This window comes from Ictalurus punctatus, chromosome 7 (assembly GCF_001660625.3).
Source record: "Ictalurus punctatus breed USDA103 chromosome 7, Coco_2.0, whole genome shotgun sequence".
Lineage (NCBI taxonomy): Eukaryota > Metazoa > Chordata > Actinopteri > Siluriformes > Ictaluridae > Ictalurus > Ictalurus punctatus.
Window position 1 is genome coordinate 32,847,600 of NC_030422.2, and position 13,074 is coordinate 32,860,673.

Below are 13,074 nucleotides of genomic sequence, written 5' to 3' on the forward strand. Positions count from 1 at the left end.
TTCTCTGATTAGTAACTGCGGAATAAAACTCAGTGTGTGGTGCTGTTACAGTAAAATAATCAGTAATGAAGCAGAGTTACTGTAACCACCCTGAAGTTGATCCTGAAGCACATCCCAAAGTCTTTTATTCCCCTTATACTGCAGCAGTTTGCCAATGAATGTTTTTATTATTTGTTAAAGGATGACATGTTGTACTTTTTTGTTTATAGTCATATGTAGTACACATCTGCATATAGCTTTCAAGAAATTAAACATAATTTGGCAGCAAAACAGGAACTTATACAGTACATGGGAGAAAAGAATGAAAGATACTGAGAAGTGAAAACATTTTTTATCCAATGTTGCTGTCATTTTAATGTCGTTGAAGGTGACCAACATTGTTTTCTTTTAAAATGTGAAAATGCGATTTTTAAAAAGGATTTAAAACAGTACAAAAATGAAATGAATGAATCCCCAGTGCCTATAGTTTAATTCAGTTAAATAATGCTGGACTAATTCAAGCAAAAGTTGGTTAAAACTGGATATACAAGTATACAAGTAAAAAGCTTTATTCCTTCTGTATACATTCATAAAAAAGCGCATTATGTAAAAAATAAAATAAAAAATCGTATAAATGGCCAGAGGATTTAAACACACGTTTGAGGTTAGGTCGAGCTTTCATACATTTGCTTATCAATTTTTTTTATGAGATTCTGCACCCACTTGACATCAGGGTCTGCACACACCTTACGGCCTTCCTTTACGGTAAAGCTGCAGAGGAGAGAGAAGATTTACATCAGTGTATAACTGTAATAAAGACAAAAAAATCAAACACTCTCACACGTCCAAATCCTCCAAAATCATTTATAGTTACACGATATTACACACAAACATAAAGCAATAATGGGCATGAAAATACAAACTTTTATATTATTAATTAAAATGAATTTAAAAAATAATAATGAGGGGTGAAAACTTACATGACTCCAGGTTTTGCACACTGAAGGTCTGTTACTTCATACGCTGTAATGACTCTTATAGGGATTTTATTCTCGGGTTTCTGGAAGCTGAAACAGCATCGTGCTGGTCCATTTCCATCTGTGTGAAAACATTCATGCATTTAGTTCTGCGATTAAATGCTCAATAAAAAAAACACATTAGATGTTTGTTTTTTTTTTATCTGGTAAGAGGTGCTGCCCTTGTATGTTTTAAATTGTACCACATCGCTTTTAAATTCTGGACTCTGATTGGTCAGAAGGTGTTGATTAATTTTCTATAACAGCAGCTCTGACAGTAGCTCAGCTGCAAATCTCAGCTTTATGTTCCTGCTCTTGTTCTAATACGTTATTGTCGCTATAGTAACAGCTCGTTCACAGGGACTTAAATTGCTGACGCTCCACATTTTGAAAAAAAGTGTCAAATCATTGATAGGGTGGAGTGTTCTATAAGGAGACGTTTATTTATTCGTTTTGCTGCCAATATTGCTGCTGCGCTACTCAATAGTTAATAAAAATAATAATAATAATAATAGTATTATTATTATTTTATGATCAGTAGTAGTATAGTATTATATAGTATTATATATATATATATATATATTTGTATTATTATACTATGTACCAAAAAAGTTACATATTAAATATTATAAAAACAATAAAATAACGTTATCTTACTCTGGGCTGTTGTGAAGGACTGAAGGCAGGCGAGACCCAGCAGAACCAGCAGGAGAGAACGAGAGAACATGACTGCTGATGATGATGATGATGATGATGAGGAGGATGATGTGGACAGAATAGTATTAACGCAGATATACCCTGACTCTATATTTTATATAAGCTGAAAAGAGGAGGAGGAGAGTGTGGTTTGGGTGTTTGTATGTGACAAAAAGTTTCAGTTTGACTAAGAGAGAAACTAATGCACCTCTTCCACAGAAAAGCCTGCTGTGGTTTTCACATACAACAAGCTGAGAAGCATTTAACACTTTAACACCAATATGGTCTTGCCTATCATCACACACAATACACAGAGATAATAAAGCATTATTGTTAACTGTGTCTAATTATTCACACAACTCGTACTTTGATATTTCCACGACTGTGTTTGTAGCGCAGCGTGCTAAAGAACAGCATTACGCTTCTGCAAAATCTCATACGTTTCACACGTGAACTTAAGTTTTTCCTCATGTGACTCGTATGAAGTTCATGTGATTTTTCAGTAAGGGCCGATTTGAAGCATTTGTAAAGAAAATGTCAAAAATGCAAGACATGATCAAGACTTAATGTGCGTGTGGAAAAGAGTGCAGTGCATTATGGGAAAAATAGATTGTGGTCTGGAGACTCTAATTGGGGAGGGGACGTGGTTTGATGAGTATGAGATAGAGACTAGCACGCAGATAGCGATTAGAAGTTCTTTTGCAGATGTTTATAAATATATATAAAAAACAGAATGTGTTGTTCTTTAATAAATAAAAATTGCTACTGTTCTCAGATTGCTCGGGCTGTTTATGCTGTTAACACCGCTGACTCATGACTATACTGTAAAGAGCAGCACATACTAAACACATCTTCAGGTTTATTGATGATACTACAGTCGTGGGCCTCATCAGTATCAATAATGAGTCAGTATACGAGGAGGACGTGGAGCAGCTCACAGAATGGTGTACGGCTACACTATACGGCCAGAAATTTGTGATCACCTGACCATCACACCCATATATGCTTGTTGAACATTCCGTTCCAGATTTATTCTCCCTTTGCTGTTATAATGCGCTCCACACTTCCGGGAAGGCCTTTGACTAGATTTTGGGGCGTGGCTGTGGGGATTAGTGATCATTCAGCTACAAGAGCGTTAGTGAGGTTGAGGTCAGGTGCTGATGTTGTAATAGTAAGGAGACTCCAGTTCCAGTTCATCTCAAATGTGTTCAGTGGGGTTGAGGTCAGGGCTCTGTGCAGGACACTCGAGTTCTTCTACCTTCTTCCAACCTTCACACACCACGTCTTCATGGAGCTCGCTTTGTGCACACTGGGAACAGGTCTGAGTCTCTGAGTTCCAGTGAAGGGAAATTGCAATACTACAGCATAGAAAGACATTCTATACAATTGTGTGCAAGAGTTTGGGGAAGAATCTCATATAGGTGTGATGGGCAGGTGTCCACATACGTTTGTAAATTACATTAGATCGTGGTTCTATATGAGAAAGTTGCTTAACCACACACTCGGAATATAACAAAATATAGAACAGAGTGAGTCTATCAAAATGATGACATTAGGAAAAACTCTAAATTATTCATCACGATGTCAATCAGGCCGCATCGTCACTACTTTGTGCTGAGTTTAATTGCTCTCTTCTTCTTTTGAGTCAGAAAAGTATTTTTTGTCCTAGAGTCTCAGAGGACAGCAGGAGTGCACCCATGTTCACTCCGAACAATGGGCCACATTTAGTCAATCTTTCAGTAAAGTTGTTTATAAATATTTATTCACGCTAAACTGAACTAGAAATTTCTGCTGGATTTACGAACGTTTCAGAAATGTTGATTTTCTTCGTACTTGCGTGTGTATGTTGATGAGTGACAATGACCCAAAAATTGGCAGACGCATGTCATTATTTGGTGAAGCCCACTGTGGAAGTAGGGGTGTGGTCGAGCAGCGGTTTGTGAGTAAAGGGAGAAAGTGAGTGGTAATATTGGATAAGACACTGACACGTCTAATAGCTCATTTTTATTGGCCGGGCATTCATGTCTGCTGGTGAATCCGCCGCCCGCCCCAAACGCACCATTAATCTAGGTCTTCTTTGAAAGAGTTGGCATGGACTTTGTCAGGCCGTTAGACCAGAATGCATGAGGGCATTGCTTTGTGTTAGTTCTAGTGGACTACGCAATGAGATACCGGGAAGCAGTCACTCTCCACAACATAATGTTGCAGGAGTATTCTTCAATTCAATTCAGTTTTATTTGTGTAGCGCTTTTAACAGTGGACGCTGTCTCAAAGCAGCTTTACAGAAACATATAAACACAGGATGGAGATTTTAAGTGTGTGAATTTATCCCTATTGAGCGAGCCGGTGGAGACGGTGGTGAGGAAAAACTCCCTGAGATGATACGAGAAAGAAACCTTGAGAGGAACCGGACTCAGAAGGGAACCCGTCCTCATCTGGGTCACGACGGATAGTGTGAGAGTAAAGGAAAGTTCATTATGGTTTTTATACAAAGTCTGTTTGTTGAACACATTCTTCTGAGTCGGCATCCCGAAAGAGATCAGGGCACGTCTTTCATGTCACAAACTCTACCCGAGCTTATATACTAATCACTTATTAACCTTTATTCTTTATCTAGTTTTGAAGTCTTATCTTCTATAAGGGGGAGAGTGTGGTTTGAGAAGGTGGTGGTTTGGAGGCACTTAAAAATCACACTTTGATTAAGAGAGATAAAAAGCACCTCTTCCAGAGGAAACTGTGGTTTTCAGTGAAAGAAAGAGAAAGACTCTGAGCAGAGTGTCACACAACTGCTTAAAATAAAGTAAAGATTCATACGTGCAGCTTCACTGGAATACAACAGCAGATCTGTGAAGGTCAGTGTTAAACACCACACAACAACACTCACAATACACAAACAGAGATAATAATTATTAGCATGGCCTGTACTCTATCATTCACACGACTGCATTTGTAGTGTGAGGTGCTAAAGAGCAATATTGTCATCTGGAATAAATATAAATATTTCCTTAAACTATTTGCACGAGTAAGACTGAACATTTGAAAATGCGTGTGTTTGTGTGTGAGGGAGGGGGTGATGGGGGGGTTAAAGAAGGAGTGTGAAGTTCTGATCAAGACAAGATAGTGGTTAACACACACACACACACACACACACACACACACACACACACTCACATACAGACACACACACAAACAGACACACACACACACACACACACACACACAAACACCATTTTTAACTCTCAGCAGCCTGTTCGTATGTTTGGCCGTTTTTGTCACGTAGGTTTCATTAAAAGAAACTCCCCTATTGCAGAAAGACACTAAGTGGTGTGTGATACGTGAGACTCCAGCATTAGCTAATGGTTTCATACGATGAAGGCACTTTAACACGTACTTTCTTGGTAATAGTACAATATAGAACAGGGAGAGTTTAGTGAAACGCCAAATTCCAGGAGAAAAAGAAGAATCATTCATCAGTCAGACAGCATCATCACTAATTTGTGCTGATTTAATTTCTCTCTTCTGTTCATGAATTAAAATAGTTTGTTTTTTTTATCCCAGTGCCTCAGAGGACAGAAAGAGTGTAAAACTCAACAATATTAGCAGTAGCTTGAAAAAAAAGGCTAAAATGCTGCTTTTGTGTTTGTTTTGATTAGTATTAAACCTTTATCTGCACATACATCCGTCTCCACCTCCATTACGTGACAGAAAGAAAGACCTTAACATGGATGCAGCGGATTTTTTAAGAGTTCAAGAGGCTCAAGAGAGGGAAAAGCCAAGGTGGGAGAAGGAGGGGAAATTCTCCCTCGTTCAAGGTGGGAGTGGCTTGATATGATGTACTCCATAATGGGGTATGTCAAGGAGGAGCCTTCCAACCAGGCTGAAACCGTCTCCCACCCTCCCTCCCTCACTGTGGATCTCGTCCAGCCTGACGTGTCGACGGAGAGCGTTGCTCAGCCTCCCTGCTTGTCTGAGGATGCCGCTCAGTCTCCCTGTTCAGCTCAACACGTTGCTCTCCCTCCCAGTGCGGCCAAGAGCTCCATTTTTTTCCCCATGCTCAGCTTCAAATGTCACTAGGCCAGGCTCCGCTTCGAGCATCGCTCTGCCTTCCTGCTCTGCTGAGGACATCGCTCCTTTTCTTTGCTTCTGCTTCGCACTGTATGTCACTCCCCCTTCCTGCCCCACAGAGGACATTGCCCCCCCCCCCCATGCTTCATGGAGAGCATCACTCCTCCGTGTGGCCTCGCAGAGAACCTTCTTTCCACCTTCTGGCCTCATGGAGAACTTCACTCCCCCCTCAGATGTTGCGGAGAATTTTGCTCCCCCCTCTAGTTTCATGGGGAATGTCACTTCCACTTCAGGCTCAGCCTTGAGCTTCATTCCTCCCACTGGTGGTGCAGTAGCCCTGGCTCCGCATTCAAGCCATGTCATCTCCCTGAGGTGCAGAAGAGACCGCCCCACACCTGAACCTCAGAAAGCACGCCCAGTTCCTGTCTGAAGTCGAAGAGACATTCTCCCAAACCTTGTTCCTGTCTGAGGTCAACGTCACGACCAACAACATTATGCTTGTACCTAAGTCTGCTGACACAGCCAACCAAGTTCTGCGTTCCTATTCCGCTGAGGACATCGCTCAGCCTTCCTATTCTTCGGAGGACGTCGCTCTGCCTTCCTGTTCCGCTGAGGACATCGCTCTGCCTTCCTGTTCTGCTGAGGACATCGCTCTGCCTTCCTGTTCCTCTGAGGACATCGCTCTGCCTTCCTATTCTGCGGAGGACGTCGCTCTGCCTTCCTGTTCCGCTGAGGACATCGCTCTGCCTTCCTGTTCCGCTGAGGACATCGCTCTGCCTTCCTGTTCTGCTGAGGATGTCGCTCTGCCTTCCTGTTCTGCTGAGGATGTCGCTCTGCCTTCCTATTCTGCGGAGGACGTCGCTCTGCCTTCCTGTTCCGCTGAGGACATCACTCTGCCTTCCTATTCTGCGGAGGACATCGCTCTGCCTTCCTGTTCTGCTGAGGATGTCGCTCTGCCTTCCTGTTCTGCTGAGGATGTCGCTCTGCCTTCCTATTCTGCGGAGGACATCGCTCTGCCTTCCTGTTCTGCTGAGGATGTCGTTCTGCCTTCCTGTCCTGCTGAGGACATTGCTCCGCCTCCTCACCCTGCTGAAGCGGATGACCCAGCTTCCCATGCCTGAGTGTTGTCTAGCGACCCTGGTGAGCCTGCCCCAACCTCATGCCTGCCCCTCGGCTTTACTGCATGAAACCACCATGTGAGGGCGCTGCTGCTCACACAACAGTGAAGGGAACTCTGTCTCTTTTCAGTGAGTCAGATTCTATGACTCATGCAGCTTACTAATAAGAGTTGTAAACGAGTTTTAACGGTTATACAATTATTAGCTTTAGATCAGCCAACATACAGACATAGTCACTTGTTAAATCTGTAACACTGACTCTCCAGTTCACTGTATTGAGGGAGGAGGTAAATACACACTCGTCAAAGTTAGCCGGTTTCTTGATGCTAACAAAAGAAGAGCGTGGAAGTGTCCGTGTGTTTTTTCACCACTTTGTAACTCGAACGCAGGGACATTCCCAAAGTGTTAAGCGTTCAGCAGGGGTCAAATGTTCAATCGAGCTACATTTAAATGAATAGTGAATGCTACTGGCAATAAAATGTTCAAATGTTACAATAGCCCTAACTTATAAATAAATCTGGGATAATTCAGTGAAAATCTTCTTATTCTCCTTTATAGAGAGAACATCTGTTTGTGCTATTATACAACCAGTGCAATAAAATTTATCTGAAAATTTCCACATATCAGCTTTCTGCCTTAGGATTTGCCCTCAAGATGGTTACATGAAGCATGTTTCACATACATACATACACACACCACAAATATATATATATATATATATATATATATATATATATATATATATATATATATATATATATATATATTCATTGTTTTAGGAAGTTTTATTAATTATAAAATTATAAAATTTTCAATTTTGATTATAATGTTGTCTATCTGCGTGTATATTCAGTATATTTGTATATTCTGTATGGGAACCTATAAAATTTATAATATAATAGTGTCATAATACAGTGATTACTTACTGCCATTAATCCTTCTACATTTATTTTGGAAATAAAGTCTTTTACTCTTATTTGCTTATTTGTTTGTTTGTTTGTTTTTTAAGGTTACTATCCAATACAAACTTGGATACAGACTTTGAATACAAACAACATTGTTTTATTTTAAAATGTAGGAATAAAACAGAAACATAGCTTTAATGTGTAATTAAAATGTCCTTTAATACATATACAAATAAAGATATTATTATTCATTCTTACAGCCTGTAGGTTCATTTACTTAATGCTAGACTATTTCAAGCACATTTATGCTATGTTATAAGTGCAATTTATAATAATAATAATAATAATAATAATAATAATAATAATAATAATAATAATAATAATAATAATAATAATAAACTTTATTGCTCATGTCCAAATACAGAAATCTACACAAAAGTAAGAAATATAAAAAAGTAAGAAAAAAAGTAGATTAAAATAAATCTTAATTTCCCCTTGATGGAGAGAGGGTTTATACACTTGTTTGAGCTTGTTAATGCCGTTCTGCACCCACTGTGCCCTTCTGTAAGGTGAAACTTTAGAGGAGAGAATATTAATATATAAGTTTGTGTGAGTGTGTGTGTGTGTGTGTGTGTGTGTGTGTGTGTGTGTGTGTGTGTGTGTGTGTATAATATGAGACGATAGATCTCATTGGACATTAGTTGAAATGTAATAGTTCAACTACCACCATCCACTATTAATATCCATATGCACTGGCATTAAATACCACTATATATATATATATATATATATATATATATATATACCAAGCCAATCAACAGACTGAAGAGAGAAACCACCCAGAACAGACACAACTGAAAGAGTCTGCGGTAAAAGCCTGGAAAAAAACATCACAAAAGAAGAAACCACAGTTTGGTGAAGTCAGTGAGTCACAGGCTTGCTGCAGTTTTGATGCAGTTTTGATGCAGTTTTGATGCAGTTTTGATGCAGTTGGTGCTAGCAAGGGAAATGCAACCAAATATTAACTGTTATTTACTTGAGTTTACCTAATGAATATCTGTCCCGATACTTTTGCTCACAGAAAAATTGTGTTTCACAGTTTTTCATGTTGATTAACAAATCTAGATGTGAATATCAGGGAATGAAAGCTGAAATTCAGATCTATCGTCTCATATTCGTCTTTTGATCTCAAACCCAAATGGCTTAAAACAAAGCACAAAAACACGAATTGGCCTTGCTGTTCCAATACTTTTGGAGGGGACCTATAACCATAAAGCGACGATGGAGATGGAAATACAATATTTTCTTATCATTAATTTAAACTGTATTAAATAAATAAATAAATGAATGAATAAATAATACATGACAGTGTGAAAGTTTACATGACTCCAGGTTTTTGACACGGACGTTCTGTTTCTTCATGCGCTGTAATGACTCTTACAGGGATCGGTTGTGTCTGGTAACTGAAACAGCACTGACCTGGTCCATTTGCACCTGTGTGAAAACATTTACACGTTTAGATCTGTGATTAAATACTGAATAAACAGCATTCGATGATTTTATATCTGCTGTAAGGTTCTGCTTGTAGTATATTATAAATTGTACTACAGCTCTGTGGAGTTCTGGATGGTGATTGGTCAGAAGGTGTTGGTTAATTTTCTATAACAGCAGCTCTGACAGTAGCGCGAGCTCTGACGTAAATAGATTAAGTATGTGTGTACAGCGTGTGTCGTGGACATGGTGAAGATTGCTGTGAGGAGACGTTTATTTAACATTTCTCTGTAACAAACAAAGCTGCATTTTTTGACTTCAAGAGAAAGAAAAAAAGAGAGGATGCTGATGCGACGAATGTTTACACATTAAACAGGACTACAAACAGATAAAAAAAGTATGATGTCGTAACTGCTCGCGAATCTCTGTGGTATATGAGTAATAACACAACGGTAGCCATGGTGTTACAGGAAAATAATCAAGTTCAGGGTGTTAGCAGTAACTCCGCTTCATCACACCACCACATCGCTCAGTATTTTACTGTAACAGTGCGACAAACACACAGTTTATTAACGCTGCTTATTCTCAGCAACCTGCTCGTCTTTTTAGAGAATTCAGCATCATTATAAACCAGAGGAGTGTTCAGGAGTAATGACTCCAGTCCAGATGTTTTAACATTCGACTACAAATCAACTATCTTACTAGTGTCTACTTAGTGCTTAAGTCAAAGCATGTTAACTGATAAAAACAAACAATTTTTTTTTATAAAAGTAAAAATATGAGCTTTATCTTACTCGCAGCCGTTGTGAAGGACTGAACGCAGGCGAGGACCAGCAGGAGAGAACGAGAGACCATGACTGCTGCTGCTGCTGCTGCTGATGATGATGATCACAATGTGAACAGAATAATAGTAATGCAGATTTCACCTGACTCTAGACTTTATATGATTGAAAAGAGGAGGGAGGGCGTGTGGTTTGGGTGGTTTGCAGGGGATTAAAAGTTCCCTTTGTTCCCTAAAGTTCCCTTTGACTAAGAGAGAAAAAAAATGAACCTCTTCCACAGAAAAGCCTGCTGTGGTTTTCACTCACAACAAGAAAGATTTGAGACACGTTTTAACACGTTAACACCGATATTTTCTCACGGAACTGTATTAAACCCTTGTAAAACAAAACGAGATGATTATGTACGGCGTTGTTTTTGTTTTTTTTGGCGTTAAACATCTTACCTTTGTTATGAAGGTTACCTTATGAAAGTTCATTTCATCGTGTTCATTTCATCGTGTCTCACCCCATGAGTCAGCACATGCGAATTCGGTTCAATCAATAATTTGTGATCACATATGAAAACAATAACAGTCACAATAAGCCTGAATGTGTGAGAACGAAAGAGTGCAGAGAATTGTGAGGAAAAAATGTCTCCAGCACAAAATGTGCAGGTTTTGGTATAGATAATCTAGTGGGGGAGGGGAAGTGGTTTGACGTGGATGAGATTAGCACGCAGATAGCGATGATAAATAATGTGTTTAGTGGACGTTTCACAACGTTAAATTATTAAGTATATATATATATATATTTTTTTTTTAAAGTATGTGTTGTCTTTTATACATAACAAATATAATTAAATAATCAAATTGCTGTGATATACCAGAAGAGGAATAAAACACTTGAGGACACGCTGTTATAGCCCTACCTGTCTCATGCCCTACCTCTGGATGGAGCTCTCATCAACTGGAGGATAGAGCCTGGAGATCGCTGAGGACAGTACCTCTTGAAGTACCAGGAAATGGTTTTGGACCTCAATTCCACATGGATGTTCTCTCTGTGGTTGCTGGGACGACGGTTGCAGCGATGGCCTTGAGACTGTAATTACCACATGCAGTTCTCCACTCAGGTCTCCTTTAGTGAACAGTGGACTAGTTCAACACACAGACTTCATATTAAACCATAATGAACTTTCTTTTACTCTCACACTATCCGTTGTGACCCAGATGAGGACGGGTTCCTTCTGAGTCCGGTTCCTCTCAAGGTTTCTTCCTCATATCATCTCAGGGAGTTTTTCCTCACCACCGTCTCCACCATCTCGCTCAATAGGGATAAATTCACGCACTTAAAATCTCCATCCTGTGTTTATATGTTTCTGTAAAGCTGCTTTGAGACAGCGTCCACTTTTAAAAGCGCTACACAAATAAAATTGAATTGAATTATAGGAAAAGAATCAACTTCATGTTGGGAACTTTAACTAAAGTAACTTCATCACACCGCCGTGTTACTCTGTATTTTGTTATAACAGCAACACGCACACATGAAATTCTACACGGAAGTTTTACTCATACGGTAGCTATAAGGTGATTTAAAATGTTTTACACTGCATTAAAGTTATAATCCTTAAATAAAGCTTCTTTTTGTTGGGTGACATTAGAAACAGCAAGAGAACGAAACACGGTCTCACTGCCATTTATCTTTTCAAGCGCTTCTTCTTCTCACAGCAGCACGCACGGGTTGTATAGATGAGTGTAAAGTCACGTAGAGAGTGTGTGATGTGATTCCTTTCCTCTGTTTATGAATCAATATTTTTTTTGCCTCAGAGAGCAGAAAGAGTGCAAACGTGTTTAAAAAAATCATCTCATTTGTTTTTTTGTTTTTTTTCTGTGCACATTTTGAAATTTTCCTCGAGTTCTCAGTTACAATGTTGGAATGGTTGCCTCATGTAGACCACAAAGTGTTTCAAAACCACAGTGATAGAGGCCATGGTCATTTTTACTGCACGAAAGCACCACTTGAGGGCGCTGCTGCTCACACACCGGTGATGGGAACTCAGTCTGTTTCCAGTGAGGCAGGTCATATGACTCATATTACAGCTTACTAATAAGAGTCGATTCTCTGGGCTTCCAAATAATTCATTGTCATTTTTTCCCTAAAGCGAACAAAGTTTGTGATGTTATGACTGTGACTGTTCTTCTTTGCATAATAATTATAGGACTAAATGACTACAGACCTGTTGCTTTGATGTCTGTGGTTATGAATTCATTTCAGATACTGGTGCTGGCCCACCTGATTATTGAGCAAACAGGTCAGTGGACGACGTAGTCAACATGGGTCTGCATTACATCCTGCAACACGTTGACAGACCAGGAACCTACGCAAGGATCCTATTTGTGGACTCCAGTTCGGCTTTCAACACCATCATCCCAGATCTCCTCTTGCATTAATGAACCCAGCTCTGTGTGCAAACCGCCATCTGTCGGTAGATCACCAACTATCTGACAGAGAAGCAGCAGCTAGTGAAGCTGGGAAAATTCACATCCAGCTCAATCAGCACTGGTGCTCCTCAGGGTTGTGTGCTCTCCACATTGCTCTTCTCCCTCTACACAAATGCCTGCACCACTACACACCCCTCTATCAAGCTCCTGACGTTTGCAGATAACACCACAGTCATTAGCCACATCCAGGACGGCGATGAGTCTGCATACAGAAAGGAGGTTGAACAGCTGGCTGTCTAGTGCAGTCAAAATAACCTGCAGTTGAACACTGTCAAAACAGTGGAGATGATCGTGGACTTCAGGAGGAACTCTCCAGCATGCCCTCCCCTCACCATCCTGGACAGCACTGTGACCGCCGTGGAGTCCTTCAGGTTTCTGGGCTCAACCATCTCATAGTATTTGCATTAGGTCAGGGTTGTCCGGTCTTATCCAGAGTGGGTCAGTGTGGGTGCAGGTTTTCATTTGAACCAAGCAGAAGCCACATTTGAGTCTATTGAAAGCCAAGATCAACTGATCAAACAGGTGGGATCAGATGTGGCTCCTGC

The 13,074-nt window shown here is 40.0% G+C and overlaps 1 protein-coding gene across 3 annotated transcripts in view; it reads right to left on the minus strand.

Moving 5' to 3' along the window:
• Nucleotides 1–10,178, minus strand: part of LOC108268114 (C-C motif chemokine 3) — a 25,524-nt gene extending 15,346 nt beyond the window's left edge. Inside the window, exons 1-3 of one of the 3 annotated variants that reach the window (XM_053681732.1) lie at nucleotides 10,065–10,178; nucleotides 9,162–9,273; nucleotides 443–750 (exon numbers count right to left, since the gene is read on the minus strand). In XM_053681732.1, the coding sequence (XP_053537707.1) occupies nucleotides 645–750; nucleotides 9,162–9,273; nucleotides 10,065–10,125 (279 nt within the window). In that variant the 5' untranslated portion in view covers nucleotides 10,126–10,178 and the 3' untranslated portion in view covers nucleotides 443–644. Of the gene's footprint in view, nucleotides 1–442; nucleotides 751–959; nucleotides 1,078–1,652; nucleotides 1,848–9,161; nucleotides 9,274–10,064 lie in introns of those variants that run through there. The other 2 variants (XM_017472836.3, XM_017472833.3) reach the window with 2 other exon arrangements.
• Nucleotides 10,179–13,074: the final 2,896 nt, after the last annotated feature.